The sequence below is a fragment of the Erythranthe guttata genome, chromosome 12 (genome assembly GCF_056151865.1).
Source record: "Erythranthe guttata isolate IM_541 chromosome 12, IM_541, whole genome shotgun sequence".
Lineage (NCBI taxonomy): Eukaryota > Viridiplantae > Streptophyta > Magnoliopsida > Lamiales > Phrymaceae > Erythranthe > Erythranthe guttata.
The window spans coordinates 7,461,950-7,476,377 of record NC_142544.1 but is presented as its reverse complement, the minus strand read 5'-3'; the positions used below and the strand labels follow the sequence as shown (position 1 = coordinate 7,476,377).

The 14,428-nt window shown below is 34.0% G+C and overlaps 2 protein-coding genes across 2 annotated transcripts; both read right to left on the bottom strand.

Moving 5' to 3' along the window:
* Window positions 1-2,217: 2,217 nt before the first annotated feature.
* Window positions 2,218-5,010, bottom strand: LOC148766357 (uncharacterized). Its single transcript, XM_088827150.1, has one exon. The coding sequence runs from the start codon at window positions 4,863-4,865 to the stop codon at window positions 3,546-3,548; it is 1,320 nt and encodes a 439-aa protein (XP_088683276.1). The 5' UTR covers window positions 4,866-5,010; the 3' UTR covers window positions 2,218-3,545.
* A 4,273-nt stretch (window positions 5,011-9,283) lies between these two features.
* LOC148766356 (bidirectional sugar transporter SWEET15-like) lies at window positions 9,284-13,038 on the bottom strand. The gene is made up of 7 exons (XM_088827254.1): window positions 12,969-13,038; window positions 12,561-12,637; window positions 11,457-11,514; window positions 9,921-10,048; window positions 9,677-9,835; window positions 9,467-9,586; window positions 9,284-9,391 (listed from the first exon to the last, which is right to left on the bottom strand). The coding sequence occupies exons 1-7, from the start codon at window positions 13,036-13,038 to the stop codon at window positions 9,284-9,286; spliced, it is 720 nt and encodes a 239-aa protein (XP_088683380.1).
* Between the last annotated feature and the right edge of the window lie 1,390 nt (window positions 13,039-14,428).

The window sequence follows — 14,428 nt, the reverse complement described above, 5'->3', positions numbered from 1 at the left end:
AAAAGGATACACTCAAAGGCAAGGTGTTGACTATGAGGAAACCTTTTCGCCAGTCGCGATGCTGAAGTCCATTAGGATTTTGCTGGCCATAGCTGCGTGGTACGACTACGAGATATGGCAAATGGATGTGAAGACCGCTTTCCTTAATGGAGACATTGAGGAAGAAATTTACATGGCGCAGCCGGAAGGCTTCATATCTTCTGGAAGTGAGCAAAAGGTTTGCAAGCTCCAGCGATCCATTTATGGATTGAAACAAGCATCCCGTAGTTGGAACATTAGGTTCGACTCAACTATCAAAGAGTTTGATTTTGAGAAGAATCCGGAGGAACCTTGTGTATACAAGAAGGTTAGTGGGAGGGCAGTGATATTTTTAGTGCTTTACGTTGATGACATTCTACTCATTGGGAATGACGTAGGAATGCTGCAGCAAACGAAAGCATGGTTGTCCACACGTTTCTCAATGAAGGATTTGGGAGAAGCATCTTACGTATTAGGAATACGCATCTATAGAGATAGAGCAAGAAAGATGCTTGGCTTATCCCAAAGCCTGTACATAGACACCGTTATGAAACGGTTTAGCATGGAAGAATCCAAGAAGGGATTCTTGCCAATGTCCCATGGGGTTCGTCTCTCGAAATCTATGTGTCCGCAAACACCTAGTGAGATCGAGGAGATGAAAAGGACGCCTTATGCTTCTGCTATAGGAAGCATAATGTATGGCATGCTGTGTACAAGACCCGATATTGCGTATGCTGTGAGTGTCACAAGCAGATATCAGTCTAACCCCGGCCCGGCTCACTGGAAAGCCGTGAAAGATATCCTCAAGTACTTGCGAAGGACTAAGGATATATTTTTGGTCTATGGGGGTGCCGAGTTGAAATTAGAGGGTTTCACTGACTCTAGTTTTCAATCGGATGTGGACGACTCAAAGTCGAATTCTGGATTCATATTCACGCTTAATGGTGGTGCCGTGTGTTGGAAGAGTTCCAAGCAAAGCACGACGGCCGATTCCACTACCGAAGCGGAATACATTGCAGCATCTGAAGCTGCAAAGGAAGGGACTTGGATAAGGAAGTTCATCCAAGAGTTGGGTGTCGTTCCTGATGCTAGTGATCCAGTACCGTTGTACTGTGATAACACCGGAGCCGTGGCGCAAGCTAAGGAGCCGAGATCTCATCAGAAGTCGAAGCATATTCTGAGGAAGTATCACGTGATCCGAGAGATCATTGATAGAGGTGAAGTCAAGGTTGAACGAGTCACCTCGGAAGAGAACGTTGCAGACCCCTTCACGAAGCCTTTACCGAGATCGGTCCATGAGAAACATCGAGAGTCGATGGGATTACGATTCATGGGTAGTTGGCTTTAGGTCAAGTGGGAGATTGTTAGAGTAGGTGACCAACAAGCCAACTTGTGGCTGTGGTCTTTCGTATTTATTATTGTAATAAACGAACCTTTATTCGTATTAATGATAAAACACATTGGCATTCTATATCTTTGTCCCTTTGTCACAAGCATAGATATAGTCCTTACAGTTATTACAAGTACTAGTAATTGATCGTTAGGATCGTGAGATATTTACTTAAGTATTATAACTGTTAAACCTGTTCCTAGTCGAAGGGTTACGCCACTAATGAGGATATCGGCCTTTCCCATTAAGACTAGCACTTAATGTATGTGTACTGCATCTCATCAGTAAACGGTATTGTGATATCGGCATGCATAAGTGGGTGCTCGTAAGTTGACGAGTTCACTGAACTCCCTCACCCTAGAAATCTCTAAGTGGTTCCCAATAATCGAGTAGAGATATCTATGGTATAGTTGTACACCATTAGTCCTTATGACCTAGACATCACCGTGACTTCACTAGAGGACCAGCTGTATCGTGACCTGTCCCTGAGTTCCACCGAGGACCATCCCAAGGGCCAGTGTTCGTGCAGTCCGAAATCTAGTGGGAGGTCTGTGCATTGTAGTCGGGGATTCGATCGCTAGAATAGTCTTGGATGTCCTGTGTGTTCTGAAAGTTTGTAATCATTCTAAGTCTCTGGCCAGAGCTGACTAAGTGATGATTAGAGGATTCGATTCTCTAAGTCATGCACGTGACGATTACAATACTTAGTTAGATCGCACCGTCATTGAACATATAAAGAGGTCTCGATGAACCAATGCCTCTAGTTCGATCGGGACATATGAATCGAAGGGACAGTACTGTACGTTAACTATATCTGAAGGTTCTTGCAGGCACTTCATTTGTATCTAGGGAATCATGACGCGTAGTTGCTAGACGCCAATCTTGATTCGTTGGGTGATTGAGATGAAACGAGCTTCATCTTAATCGTAACTCTAAGGGACGAGTTTTGACCACAAAGAGTTGTGGGCCCACGGCTAGCTTACACCTGAACCATCGAGGGTCACACTGCTCGTGCACATGAGATCTTTGAATAAACGGTCAGAGATAAAATAGTTTATCTTTGCATAATTGGAAGTCAATATGATTGAGTCCAACATTCGTAATTTGGAATTATGAATGAGAATAAGAAAAGGAAAAGAATAGGCGAACGTGTTAGTGAACTTTCTAAATCGGGAAGTTTCCAAATTTGGAAAGTCCACTGAACTAGGGTTTCCACTTTTGGAAAGTTGGAAAATAAGAGATGGCACTCGTAATGACGAGAAAATTATAATGACTCGGAAATTGTAATCGTTACAATTTTTCGATCATTGAATTGAGAGATACGAGCGAGTAAAGAAACTAACGAGCTTAAGCTGTTGGGCCCAGTCCAACTTAAGCCCGCTAGGGTTTTATGCAAGGGACTATAAATACATGATTTATAGCCCTAGCACACACATCACAAAACCCTAACCCTAAGCGGCCGACCCTCTCTCTCTCGCCCCCTCTCCCGCGCGGCCACCACCGCACCACCGTCGTCGCTCCGTCGCCGGAACCGGCCGTTCGTCGGCGGTTCTTGTTCGGTATTCTTTCTCCTTTTATTTTCTTTCCGTTTTATTCTAACTACTTCGTGTCTAGTGCCACGATTTAGTAGATCGAAGTATACGAGGTGAAATCCGAGAGGAGGAAGACTGTAGATCGAAGAATCGAGGAGCAACGCACGAGCCGAAGCCGCACGCTGCCCCACGCGCCGCCCCGGAAGACCGCGCGTGCTCTACACGCGCCGCCGTGAGCTGCCACACCGCCGCTGCTGCTGCTCCGTTGCTGCCCCGATTCTACGGATTGGTTTCCGTAGTAATCACGACGTATTGTTCGCTCCTACCTCACGCGTCAAGAGGTAAATACACGAAACCCTAGTTTCGTTTTAGGGTTTAATTTAAACTATGATTTCATGCTTATGTTTGTATGATTTTATGTGATTATGTGTAATCGATTAAATCGTTGCAAGCATGTTATTTGGTTTAAATGCGAGCATGTTAATTGATTTAAATTCGGTTAAATTTATTAGCATGTATGTTGTTTTTAATTTCGCTGGAAGCGCAAAGGTACGCAATTAATTGATTTAATTCATCGGGCATGTACTTGTGTGTTTTAAAGTCGTTTAAATCACGTAAAATTTTTGTTTTCCGCTGCGTATGCGTGCCCGAAACCCAACAATCCATTCACGGCACACGTGGAGGACATGACTGCAGGGGATTCCTGTTAGCTTCCATTTTCCACAAGTACAAGTTTGGTCCCTTAAACTCACGGTGTGTTTGTTATTTCCACCTCCACTTGGACGAGCTTTAGTGATCATCTCGGCAGAGAGCAGTTGCTGATTAAAACGAGTCGTGAAACATCTAACAGACTTGGCTTCATGTTTCCGGTAAACGCCATAAGCATATGTGGACCACAACTGTCCTCTCTGAACCATCAAATTGGCTTGTTCGAGACGATTAAAAAAATACCTAAGAATGCGGTTGAATGTGAGGTCAACAATTGTTGAGATGGGAAGTTTTCGAGTTCCCTTGAGAACACCATTATGAGCCTCTGACATGTTTGTAGTAAGCTGACCACAACGCTTGCCCCCATCATGTGCAAATGCCCATTTTTCTTGATCAATATCCTTCAAATAGTTATAAGCTTCAACACTCCGACTTTTGATCACATTAAGAATGTGGTTAAACTTCCAAATTTGAGACTCCGCTCCCGCCTTGTAGCATAGATCCTTCAAATCTACACTCTTAAAACGTTTGTTGAAATTGGAGCACACGTGTCTCAAGCAAAACCTGTGAAAAACATTAGGGGGAGCAAATTCGGGCAACTCCGCTAAAGCTCGTAAAATTCCCGGAGCTCGATCTGAAATTACACAAACGTTTTCTCCATCTGGAATTTGAGAAATTAGATGTCTGTGTAGCATTTGAAAAAACCACCTCCAAGCCGCCGTGGTTTCATTGTCAACAAGAGCAAATGCTAGTGGTAGCACTTGGTTATTGGCGTCCAAACAAACGGCAATTAGTAACTTGTGCTTGTACTTAGTGTACAGATGAGTTCCATCCACACTAATAACTTTTCGACAGAACTTGAATCCATCCAAGCATGGCTTGAAGGCCCAGAAGAAGTACTTGATCATCTTCCGTGTTGGAATGTCTGTTGGTTTGAAAACCCACTCAATTGCCGTACCCGGGTTCGTTCTATGAAGTGCCTTCATAAAGTTGGGCAGTTTGTTCACTGAGGACTCCCAACTCCCGAACAAGTTATCTCTGCAACGCTTCAAACCATACCAAGCTTGCATCTTTGAAAGTTGAAATCCCAATTGAGACCTCACAATATTCTGTGCTTGTGATATTTTGCAAGCTGGATCATCTCGAACGGACTGAACCAATAAGGCAGCAATGTAGTTCCTGTCCAAATTCTTGTGTTCAGTCGACATTTCATCCATTATGCAATTGTGGGGCCCACCATATCTCGTAATAAGGAAGAATCCTTTGCCCGATTTTTCAATTCCCCGTAACGACCATCTACAAGGCCTTTCAGGTGTGCTATGCTTGCACTTGACACTCCATATCTTCGGCTTACTTTCGACAACCGTGAATTCGTTTAGCAAATCGAATCGAATGGTATCTCACCGCGGCGCAAAGGCGTTTTTTGTCCTCAAACACCATCCCAACCTCAAGAATACCTCGATCGCTACCGATATCACTAATAAATTTTATTATAATTGCTATTTTCATGTATTTAATTTTTTTCACTTTTCAAATGTCATTTGTGCATCGCACGGGAAATAAAATGCTAGTTTATTTTAATTTCAATTCATGAACGTTTCCTAAATTATTGTAAAAAAAAATTTCACCTTAATTGCATTAATTGACTTTAATGTTATCTATATGGGTTAATATGCCTCACACCCTCAAACCAAACTTAATTAGATATGAGTGACAAACTAAAATAAAATATTTTAACTCATCCCTATTTTAAAATAAAAATTGATACACATCCTTTGATTTTTATTTAACCCAAAAATACCCTTACAATACCTAATAAAAGTCACGTGTCTTTTTTCTTTCTCTCTCTTCCCCCTCTCTTTCTCACGCCGCTCCACATCCCGCTCCAATCGCCGCTCAACATGTTCTGGTTCGTTCTTTCTCTCTCTCTGTTTTCTAACCCCCCCCCCCCCCCCCTCTTTTTTTTTCTTTTCAATTATAGTGAAATGATGAAGGCTATGATGGTGGTTATGGTAGATGGCGGCGGCTATGATGGCGTCGGTTATAGTAGGCGACGACGGCTATGGCGACGCTCGGTGTAGGAGTTGCATCGAGAGGCTCTGTGATGACAGGCTCGTTGTTTTCTTTGCAACCAACATGGATGAATCTAGAAGGTGCGTCTGGGTGTGGAGGGATGGACTGGGGGAGTAGTGGCGGTGCTGGTGGCGGCGGATCGAATTTAGGGTTTATTGGGGAAAATTTAAGATTTTTCGATTTAGATGTCTAAAGATGTCTATGCGTGTCTATGGGTGTCTATGGTGTCTGATGGCTAGGGTTGAAAGAGTTAGGGTTTTAAGATGTCTATGGGTTACTACGGATTACTACGGTTTCTACGGGTTTCTGTAGATGTCTACGGCAAAATTTTTTTTAAAAAAAATCATAATTTTCAAGTTATCTAGAAAAGAAGGAGAAAAAATAGATTTTATATAATGAAAAATACGAAAAAAGAAAAAAAAAAGAAAAAAAAAAAAAAAGAAACCATAATTTTTAATTTTATGTAGAAAAGGGGAAAATAGATTTTTATATAATGAAAAAAATGAAAAAAAAAAAAAAAAAAAAAAAAAAAAAAAAACGTGTTCCACGAAAAATTTAAAAAAAATGGTAGATGCAAACTTAAAAATGTTAAATAATATCATAGTTCATTATAGTATATTTATAATCTGCTGTAATTTTGAATTTATGACTAGAGGGACATTTTTGGAATAAATTTACTAAATGATGTGAAACAAATTTTAATTAGACTTGTCATTTAATTCTAATACGGTTTGTCACCAGGGACTTATATCTTAAGACCCCTCTTTATATTTCGTATGCCTATATTTGTGCTGTAAAACATGACTTTAATTAGAATGGTTGTCTATTATTATTTATGTTAATTATATAATGTAATTCAATTAATTTGTGCTGGCAAGTTGTTAATACATTAATCTATATCTATATAATCTATAATATAATATATAAAAGATGAATTTCACCACAATTGGTTAATCTTTGTCAATTTTATTATGACATATGTCCTCAATTTCATCTCATGTAGATATTTCATTGATGGAATAATGCATCAAAAAATATTTCATCATTGTTCAAAATTGAAGGTAATGACAAACGTTTAAATAACTAAAAAGGTGTATATTGGAATCGAAATTCCGATTTCCACCGATTTCGATTTAAAAATTTCGGATTTCGTAATAATATTTGAAATTCCAAAATTCTGAAACTTCCAATTTTTTATTTTTCTGAATTTTTTTTATTATTATTTTTATAATTGAATTTGTTTTCAACTTTCAGGAAGCATTCATTTTTTTTAAAGTACCAAGTATGATCCGATCCGTCCGATCTGCACCCCTGTAAGCGAAGTAATACTATTCAGGAGTGTAAATGAGCTCGAGCCTATTGTTTTAGGACTCCAACTCACCATAAAGGCTCGTGAGCTAGCTAACGAGTTGAAATTATACATGACCAAATATTTGGATTTTACCGAATTCCGTCAACTCCAATTCCAAAATTTCTAATTTTAAAATCAGTTTTTTTCGTTTTAATTTCCAAAACTTCGAAATTCTGATTTGCAGATTATTTGGAATAAAATTGATATAATTTTTCCACTTCTGAAACAAATGAGAATTTTTTGAAAGTTCTAATTCTGATTCGTTCGATTTCCACTCTAACTATGAAGTAATACTATTTGGAAGTGAAAATTTGTCGAGCTAGCTCGAGCCTAAAATTTTGGAACTCAAAACCAACAAGGCTCGTGAGTCGGCTCACCGATTGAACACCTAGAAGTTTGATTTTATTATCTAGGAAAAAATACAGTTTGCACCCCTGAACTATGTGGCTTGTCACAACCCCTAAACTACAAAACGTAACAAAATGGCCCCTCCATTTTCAATCCGTTTGTGTGTGATGATGTGGCTAGTTGATTTTTTTCAATTTTAATTGCTTTTATGGCTGCACCATATTTTTTATGTTTTTACACTCAATTTACTATATTTGTATCTATACACACATATTTATATACACATAAGCTCATTAAAATACCAAAAAAAAAAAAAATATTAAATCATATTACCAATAAATTCACGAAATTAAACAAAAATTCCTTTTTTTTTTTTGTGCTGATACTTTGAAATGGAGAAACGGAGCTAAATCAGAAGACAAATAGTCCCCAGCATGGTGTATATACTATCCCATTTTTGAGCCGTAACTCCAAATTAATTTGCACATTATCAATGGGATTTTATATCATATTACATGCTTGATACATAGATTTTCTAAACAAATCTCAAACTTGAAGAGTTCTAGATAGGTTTATTTTACCATTTTTGTCTGGGGGAGATTGCACAAGTATTTCGGTAACCAAACTCTTCCAAAGCATCCTTCAAAACAATCATTGGTACCATAAGAAAAGTAAAATAAATTGTCATTGTGCACAAACTGAGAAATTAACAACACTAGTAAACAAAAAAGTTGGAAGAGTCGAAAATTGAAACCTATGGAAAATTAGCAAATTGTAATTAAGTACATTCTAAAAATCCAGTCATAGATTCTCACAATCTGCAAACTCTTGTTTCAAATCCTAACTTGACCCCTTAAATTCAAGCAATCATATTAACCTTTAAAAAAATGAGATCAATTAAAATAAATGGAAAATAATAACAGAGGAGGCTAACCTGTTGTCACGCAATCCACGGGTGATTCAACACACCTGCAATGTTGAAGGATTTTCGCCTTTTTCAATTTGTCTTCACAATGATGAGTTCGATCGTGAGGGAAGAAATAGCAACGGAGATGTCGGCTCGGCATTAGCGGCAATGGCGGAGGCGGCGGCGGAGGTACGGCGTCGAAGAGAAGTTCATTATTCAGAGAAAATTCCTAATCGAAGGTTAGAGGGAGATTGTATCGATCTGATTATAAATGAAAATTTGAGAGAAAAAAGTGATGTTAATAACGTTAGATTTTAATAATTTATATATTATATAATTCGCTCAAGTTTGAGAGGTACACCTATTCGTCTTCTTCTTCGAAAAAAATGTCGGCGGCGGTGGTGTGATGTGATGATGGTGTATCATTTGTGAGAGGGAGAGAGTTGGAGAAGAAGATGGTTGTTTATTGAGAGGGGGCAAGTTGGGGAAGATCGGCGGTGGAAACGGTCGATGGTGGATGGCGGAGAGGGGGTGTGTGTGGACGGCGGAGAGGGGGGTGTGGTGTGGACAGACAGCGTGCCTTATTGAAGAAGAGATGACTTTTTTTAATTTCTTTTTTTCTTTTTATAGTTTTATATTTTTTTTTTTTTTTGAAATACACAATTAAAATTCAAAATAGTTAAAAAAAAAAGTGTTTATATTTAGTATATTCCTTTTGCATTATGTTTGTTTACATAATTTTTTAGTTTCTTTTATATATTTTCTATTTTTATTACTTACAAAATAAACGTTAATGTTATATATATACATAATTTCTTTTCTTTATCAATAAGTTTAACTATTAATAACAACAATTTAAAAGCTTTGAAAAATTTACATCTATCCCTATCTAAAGACTATAATAATTATAAAGAAAAGAAAAAGGACTACAATTATTAGAGTTGTCTTATCCTAGCCTATGCAGTAGTAGCAGCTACCTCCCCAGCTGCAGCAGATTGTGTACGATAAATCAAGTACACAATGATCTGTCCCACTCCAAGTATCAAACCAATGGCGTAGGGAGCCTACAAATTCAATTTATAAGTTAGATTAGTTATTTAAAAAAGTTTAATTATTTATTGAAATTTATTTTTACTTACCAGAATCATGCTATCTCCTAATAAAAACCCATAAATTTCCCAAATGATTGCGTTCCCAGTTAAAACACACGTCTCGGTAATGGGGATAAACCCCACATTATGTGACTTAATAGCTCGAACCTTTTTTAAAAGGGAAAATAGTTATATATATAAATACTAACAAATAAATAAAATAAATTCAAATTGATGTAAATCTAAAATATTTCTTACCACCGTGCCAAGTGTGGCCCCGTACTCTAACACGGAAGCTCCCAAGCAAAACCATCCTGTTATGGTTAACCTCGTGATACCCTTCCACATAAAATTCGTGAGAAGGATCAATGCGCATAAAGTGCAAAATACGAGGCCTATCGCTTTGACAGTATAAACCTTCCACCAAATAAAAAATTATTTAGCAAAATATTCATTGATTATTTTTGAATTAATTTCATTATTAATTTTATGAATTACTTACTCGATAATTATATGTTGAGTAGTAGAAGTACATGAAAATGTACACAAACTCAACCAGACAGCCAAAAGCATTGATGGAGATAAGCGTGACGTCTTTCACATCAAGCACGCCATAGTAAAGCCACATGACTGATGAAAATAGTGTAACGACGTAAGGTATCAAAGGATACCCCGTCGTTGATTTTAATTGGCGTATTTTTTTAAATGTGAGCCTGTAGAAACAAAGAACCAATTTTATTGGTTATTTCCTATTTGGAACAAACTATGGAAGATATATATGGTTTATGTTGCCAATTTAATTAAACAACATTAACCACATCTTCAGGGAGAAAAAACTAAGTTGCAAATGTATTGGCAGCAGAAGGATTTCTATAGGTCTAAGAGCATCTCTAGTCACACCCCCTAAATCCACTTTCCCAATTAATCCCTAAAATTTTGGGAAAAATAATGTTGTAGTGGGTTATTATAGAACCCCTATAATTTCCCTTAACCATTGGGATACCCTAGCACACACCTCATAATTGGGGAGTTCTTTAGGAGAGAGAAAATGGTGACCATAACTGAGAAAAGGTGGTGGGGTTTTATTAATAGTAATTAATTGATAATATTAATTATTTATTGTTTTATAAATTGTAATTAAATAAAATATACATTTTTCTAATAATAATTATTTCTTTAATTTTTTAAATAGTAATTCATTGTAATAAATATCAGAAAATTATAAATACATTAATCATGATTTTTATCATTCTTTGAATGAATATTAATGTATAATTTTTTTTATTTTAATTTGTAAATTATTGAAAATCTTTAATCTACAAAAATATGCTTGATTTTTTTAGTTTATCTCATTAATTTATTTTAAATTAAAATCAATTATTTGATACCTTAAGTATATTATATGTATGTTATTTAAATTTAAATTGATAGTATGTTATTTAAATTTAAATTGATAAAGTATCTTGTAATAATATACCTTAAGTATATTATATGTATGTTATTTAAATTTAAATTTAAAATTATTAATGACTTAGATAATATATTATTTAAATTTAAATTGATAAAGTATCTTGTAAAAATATTATAATTAAGTATAAAAAAATATTATATTTAATTAATAAATATTTTATTATAATTTTAATATATATGATGATAAGTTTTTGGGAATACTAAGACTCACCACTAGAGCAACTTTTATTTTAGAACAACTTTTATTTTAGGGGGATAAAAATGGATTATTTTTTTAGGGATTGAATAAATTGATGATGTGTCATATGGGTCTCACTATTTAGGAGGTGATTTTGGGGTAAATGACTAGAAATACTCTAAGTAGGGATAGATTCGGTAAAGTTATCAAATATATTGCTCAATACCATGTATCTACCTCGTATTATTAAAACAATAATATATTATACCAAAATTAGAAATAACTTACGCAGAAGAAAGATAAACCACTACGGAGCCAATAGTACCTAAAAAAATATAAATTAGTTAAAAATGAACATTTTTTTTTAAATGGAATTAAACTACTAATTACCTAATATCCCAAACAAAGAAACTAGATGACTCTCATTCTTATGGTTATGTGAATTAACCTGCAAACATATTCAAAATAAATACTAAAAATATAAAAATAAAAAAGAAGTAAACATATATATAGTGATGAATCACTGAATTCTTTTTAATAAGATAAAAATATTTATACAAACTAAATAAAAACTGCCAAAAAAATACGAAAACAAATTCAATACGATAACAATATTTATACAAAAATAAATAAAAACTGCCAAGAAAAATATGAAAACAAATTTTTAAGTTTATCTCTTTTATATATAAGCATAAAATTTAAAGAAAAGTGGAAAAATACCTCATTCATTTAAAATTTGAAATAAATTGATAAAAAATGTTTATAATACCCTTAAATATTAATCTAATTATTTAACGGCTATTATATTTATATTCCACCACAATCCACATTCACCCACAATCACCGTATTATTGTCGTTTTAAAAACTCTTACCAAAAACCAAACCGAAAATTCTTCATACTATGTAACCATCTGTCAGATTTTTCCAAACCATTAAAATATATTTCCGAAATATCTTTAATTCCCAAACACTTTATCATCCCATATTTTAAATCTTCAAGATTGCAGGTTATCTTTTTCCGGTTCTAGATTTTTAATGGCCAAAAATCATTGCACAAAAATATTATATATATATATATATATATATATATATATATATATATATATATATATATATATATATATATATATATTTTTTTTTTTTTTTGATAAAACAAAAATATTAAATTGTCAAAGTCGAGAAAAGTAAGAGGTCAGGGTTTCGAACTATGCGCCTCAAACAAGTAAAAAAACGGCTCTACCACTCGAGCAACAACCCAATTATTAAAAAGTATCAGATGTAAGTGAATAATTAAAAGTGTAAAGATTCTTTTTTCTTTTAAATCAATGATGTGCATGCACAACCTTGTTTTTTCTCGAAAAAAAAAAAAAAAAAAAAAAAATAAAATGAAGAAAAGCTCAGCAAATTAATGAACCATTAACAACTATTTAGTATTATTCGCGAAAAAAAATAAAATAATTAAAACAACTTAAGACCTAAGAAACTAAACTTACCATATTTATGTTTACTACTCTCCCACCTCCATGGTCGCTTTTCATAACATATCGCAAATCATCTTGATCATCTGAGCCTGAAATAATAAAAGATATACAAAATGAATTAAAAATTTAAAAAATATATCCCAATGGTGATACACATAGATAACATAACATTGAAAATTGTAATGTTAAATAATAAATAGTTATATAATCTACTACGGGCTCGTTTAGTATAGCATGACTAATGTACGGACCTCTGTTTTTAATTTATGATAGCAATTACAAAAACACAAGATAAAAAGAATTAATATATCTTTACAATATTCATCCAAAACACAGTATATACAAGTGTGATTTGCAATATTGTACTACAAATCATAATATTACATATTAAAGAAGAAAAAAAAGCCTTATAAATTATACCTGAGCCGGCCATGAGAAACATGAAGACTGTGAGTAACAACACGTACACCTGCCATATCTGACAATTCATCTTCTTCTTCTTCGTCTTTTTTATTTTTTATTATTACTTTTTCTTTAAAAAATTTCTCCTTAGAATGGGGTTTGAATTTTTATATAAATACAATAAAATTTAGAACTCTCTCCTCTTTTATATATATATATATATATATATATATATATATATATATATATATATATATATATATATAAAATTAATGGAAACATGTCAAAATTATTGGGGGTAATCTTACATCCGCTCCAGCATGCAAGTGAAGAAAGAGAAAAAAAAAGGCCATATTTGATGAGTTTTGGGCAATATAACTAAATAAAAAACTGAATAAGGAATAAAAAGAAAATCTGCATCTCTTCACACGAGAGAGAGAGTTGTTGGCTCTAAAAATAGCAACATTACTAGCATATGTAGTGGAGCTAGTCAGCTCCTCAAATTTTAGAGAAACTGTAGAATTTAGTGGGAGATTAGTAGCTTCCTAAAAGTTGTCCAATTTTAGACAATCTTCACCTTGGTCCCCATAGTCAGTTCTCCTTTAGGAAGGAGAGAGATGGAGATTGGTGAACCTCTATCATTATTATATTATTATATATTTCATGAATTTATGTTATCTCAATTTCCTTTAAACGAAATATTTTTTTAATTATGTTATATTCTTAAATATCAATTGCTTTTGTATGACTTTGTTATTAATAATAAAATCTTTTATGATTTTATTGATTTCCTAAATAAAGATTAATGAATATTCTTTCTTTTCTTCATTGAAATTTCAATTTTATATAATTATTATTCTTTTTCTTCGGTTTATCTCATTTATTTGTACTATTTTAGAATTAATCCATAAACTATTTTTAGAAATGTCAGCTTTGTTGATTAATATTTTTCAAGCTACTAGTCAAGTGTATATAGTAATAACACAAATGTGATAAAATTATAAAAATAATTAAGATAATGAAATATTTAAACTTAAATTAATAAGAAAATTATATTGATTAAAATAAACATAATATATATTTTATTATAGTTTAATACATGTAAATCCAATTTTAAGAAGGATTAAGATGCATGTAACATCACAGCACATTTTCATTTGGGGTGATAAAAGTGGATCCTACGTTTAGAGAGTAATAAATTGATGAGATGGCATGTGAACCCCGCCTTTTAGAGAATAGTTTAGGGGTTTACCACTACACTACATATGCTCGATCACTGTGTAAATGACATGCATGAATGATTTTTGTAAGAGCTTTTTGACATAAATTATTTCCCCAATTTAATAGAGTGAATATGTTTTCCTTTTCAATTAATAAACTGTGGATCTAATTGGTTCAAGGATAATACAATCAGGGCAAATGCTCTATATGCCTAGGAGGGGGACCTCAATAATTTTTACATGTTTCTATTATATATA

Bases quoted from the DNA above. Each gene is read 5' to 3' on its own strand.
- LOC148766357 (XM_088827150.1), bottom strand. From the start codon at position 4,865: ATGGATGAAATGTCGACTGAACACAAGAATTTGGACAGGAACTACATT.
- LOC148766356 (XM_088827254.1), bottom strand. From the start codon at position 13,038: ATGAATTGTCAGATATGGCAGGTGTACGTGTTGTTACTCACAGTCTTC. The intron at 11,515-12,560 runs GTAAGTTTAGTT...ATATGTTTGCAG, and splicing joins GAGTAGTAAACATAAATATG to GTTAATTCACATAACCATAA. The intron at 9,392-9,466 runs GTAAGTAAAAAT...TTGAATTTGTAG, and splicing joins TAGGAGATAGCATGATTCTG to GCTCCCTACGCCATTGGTTT.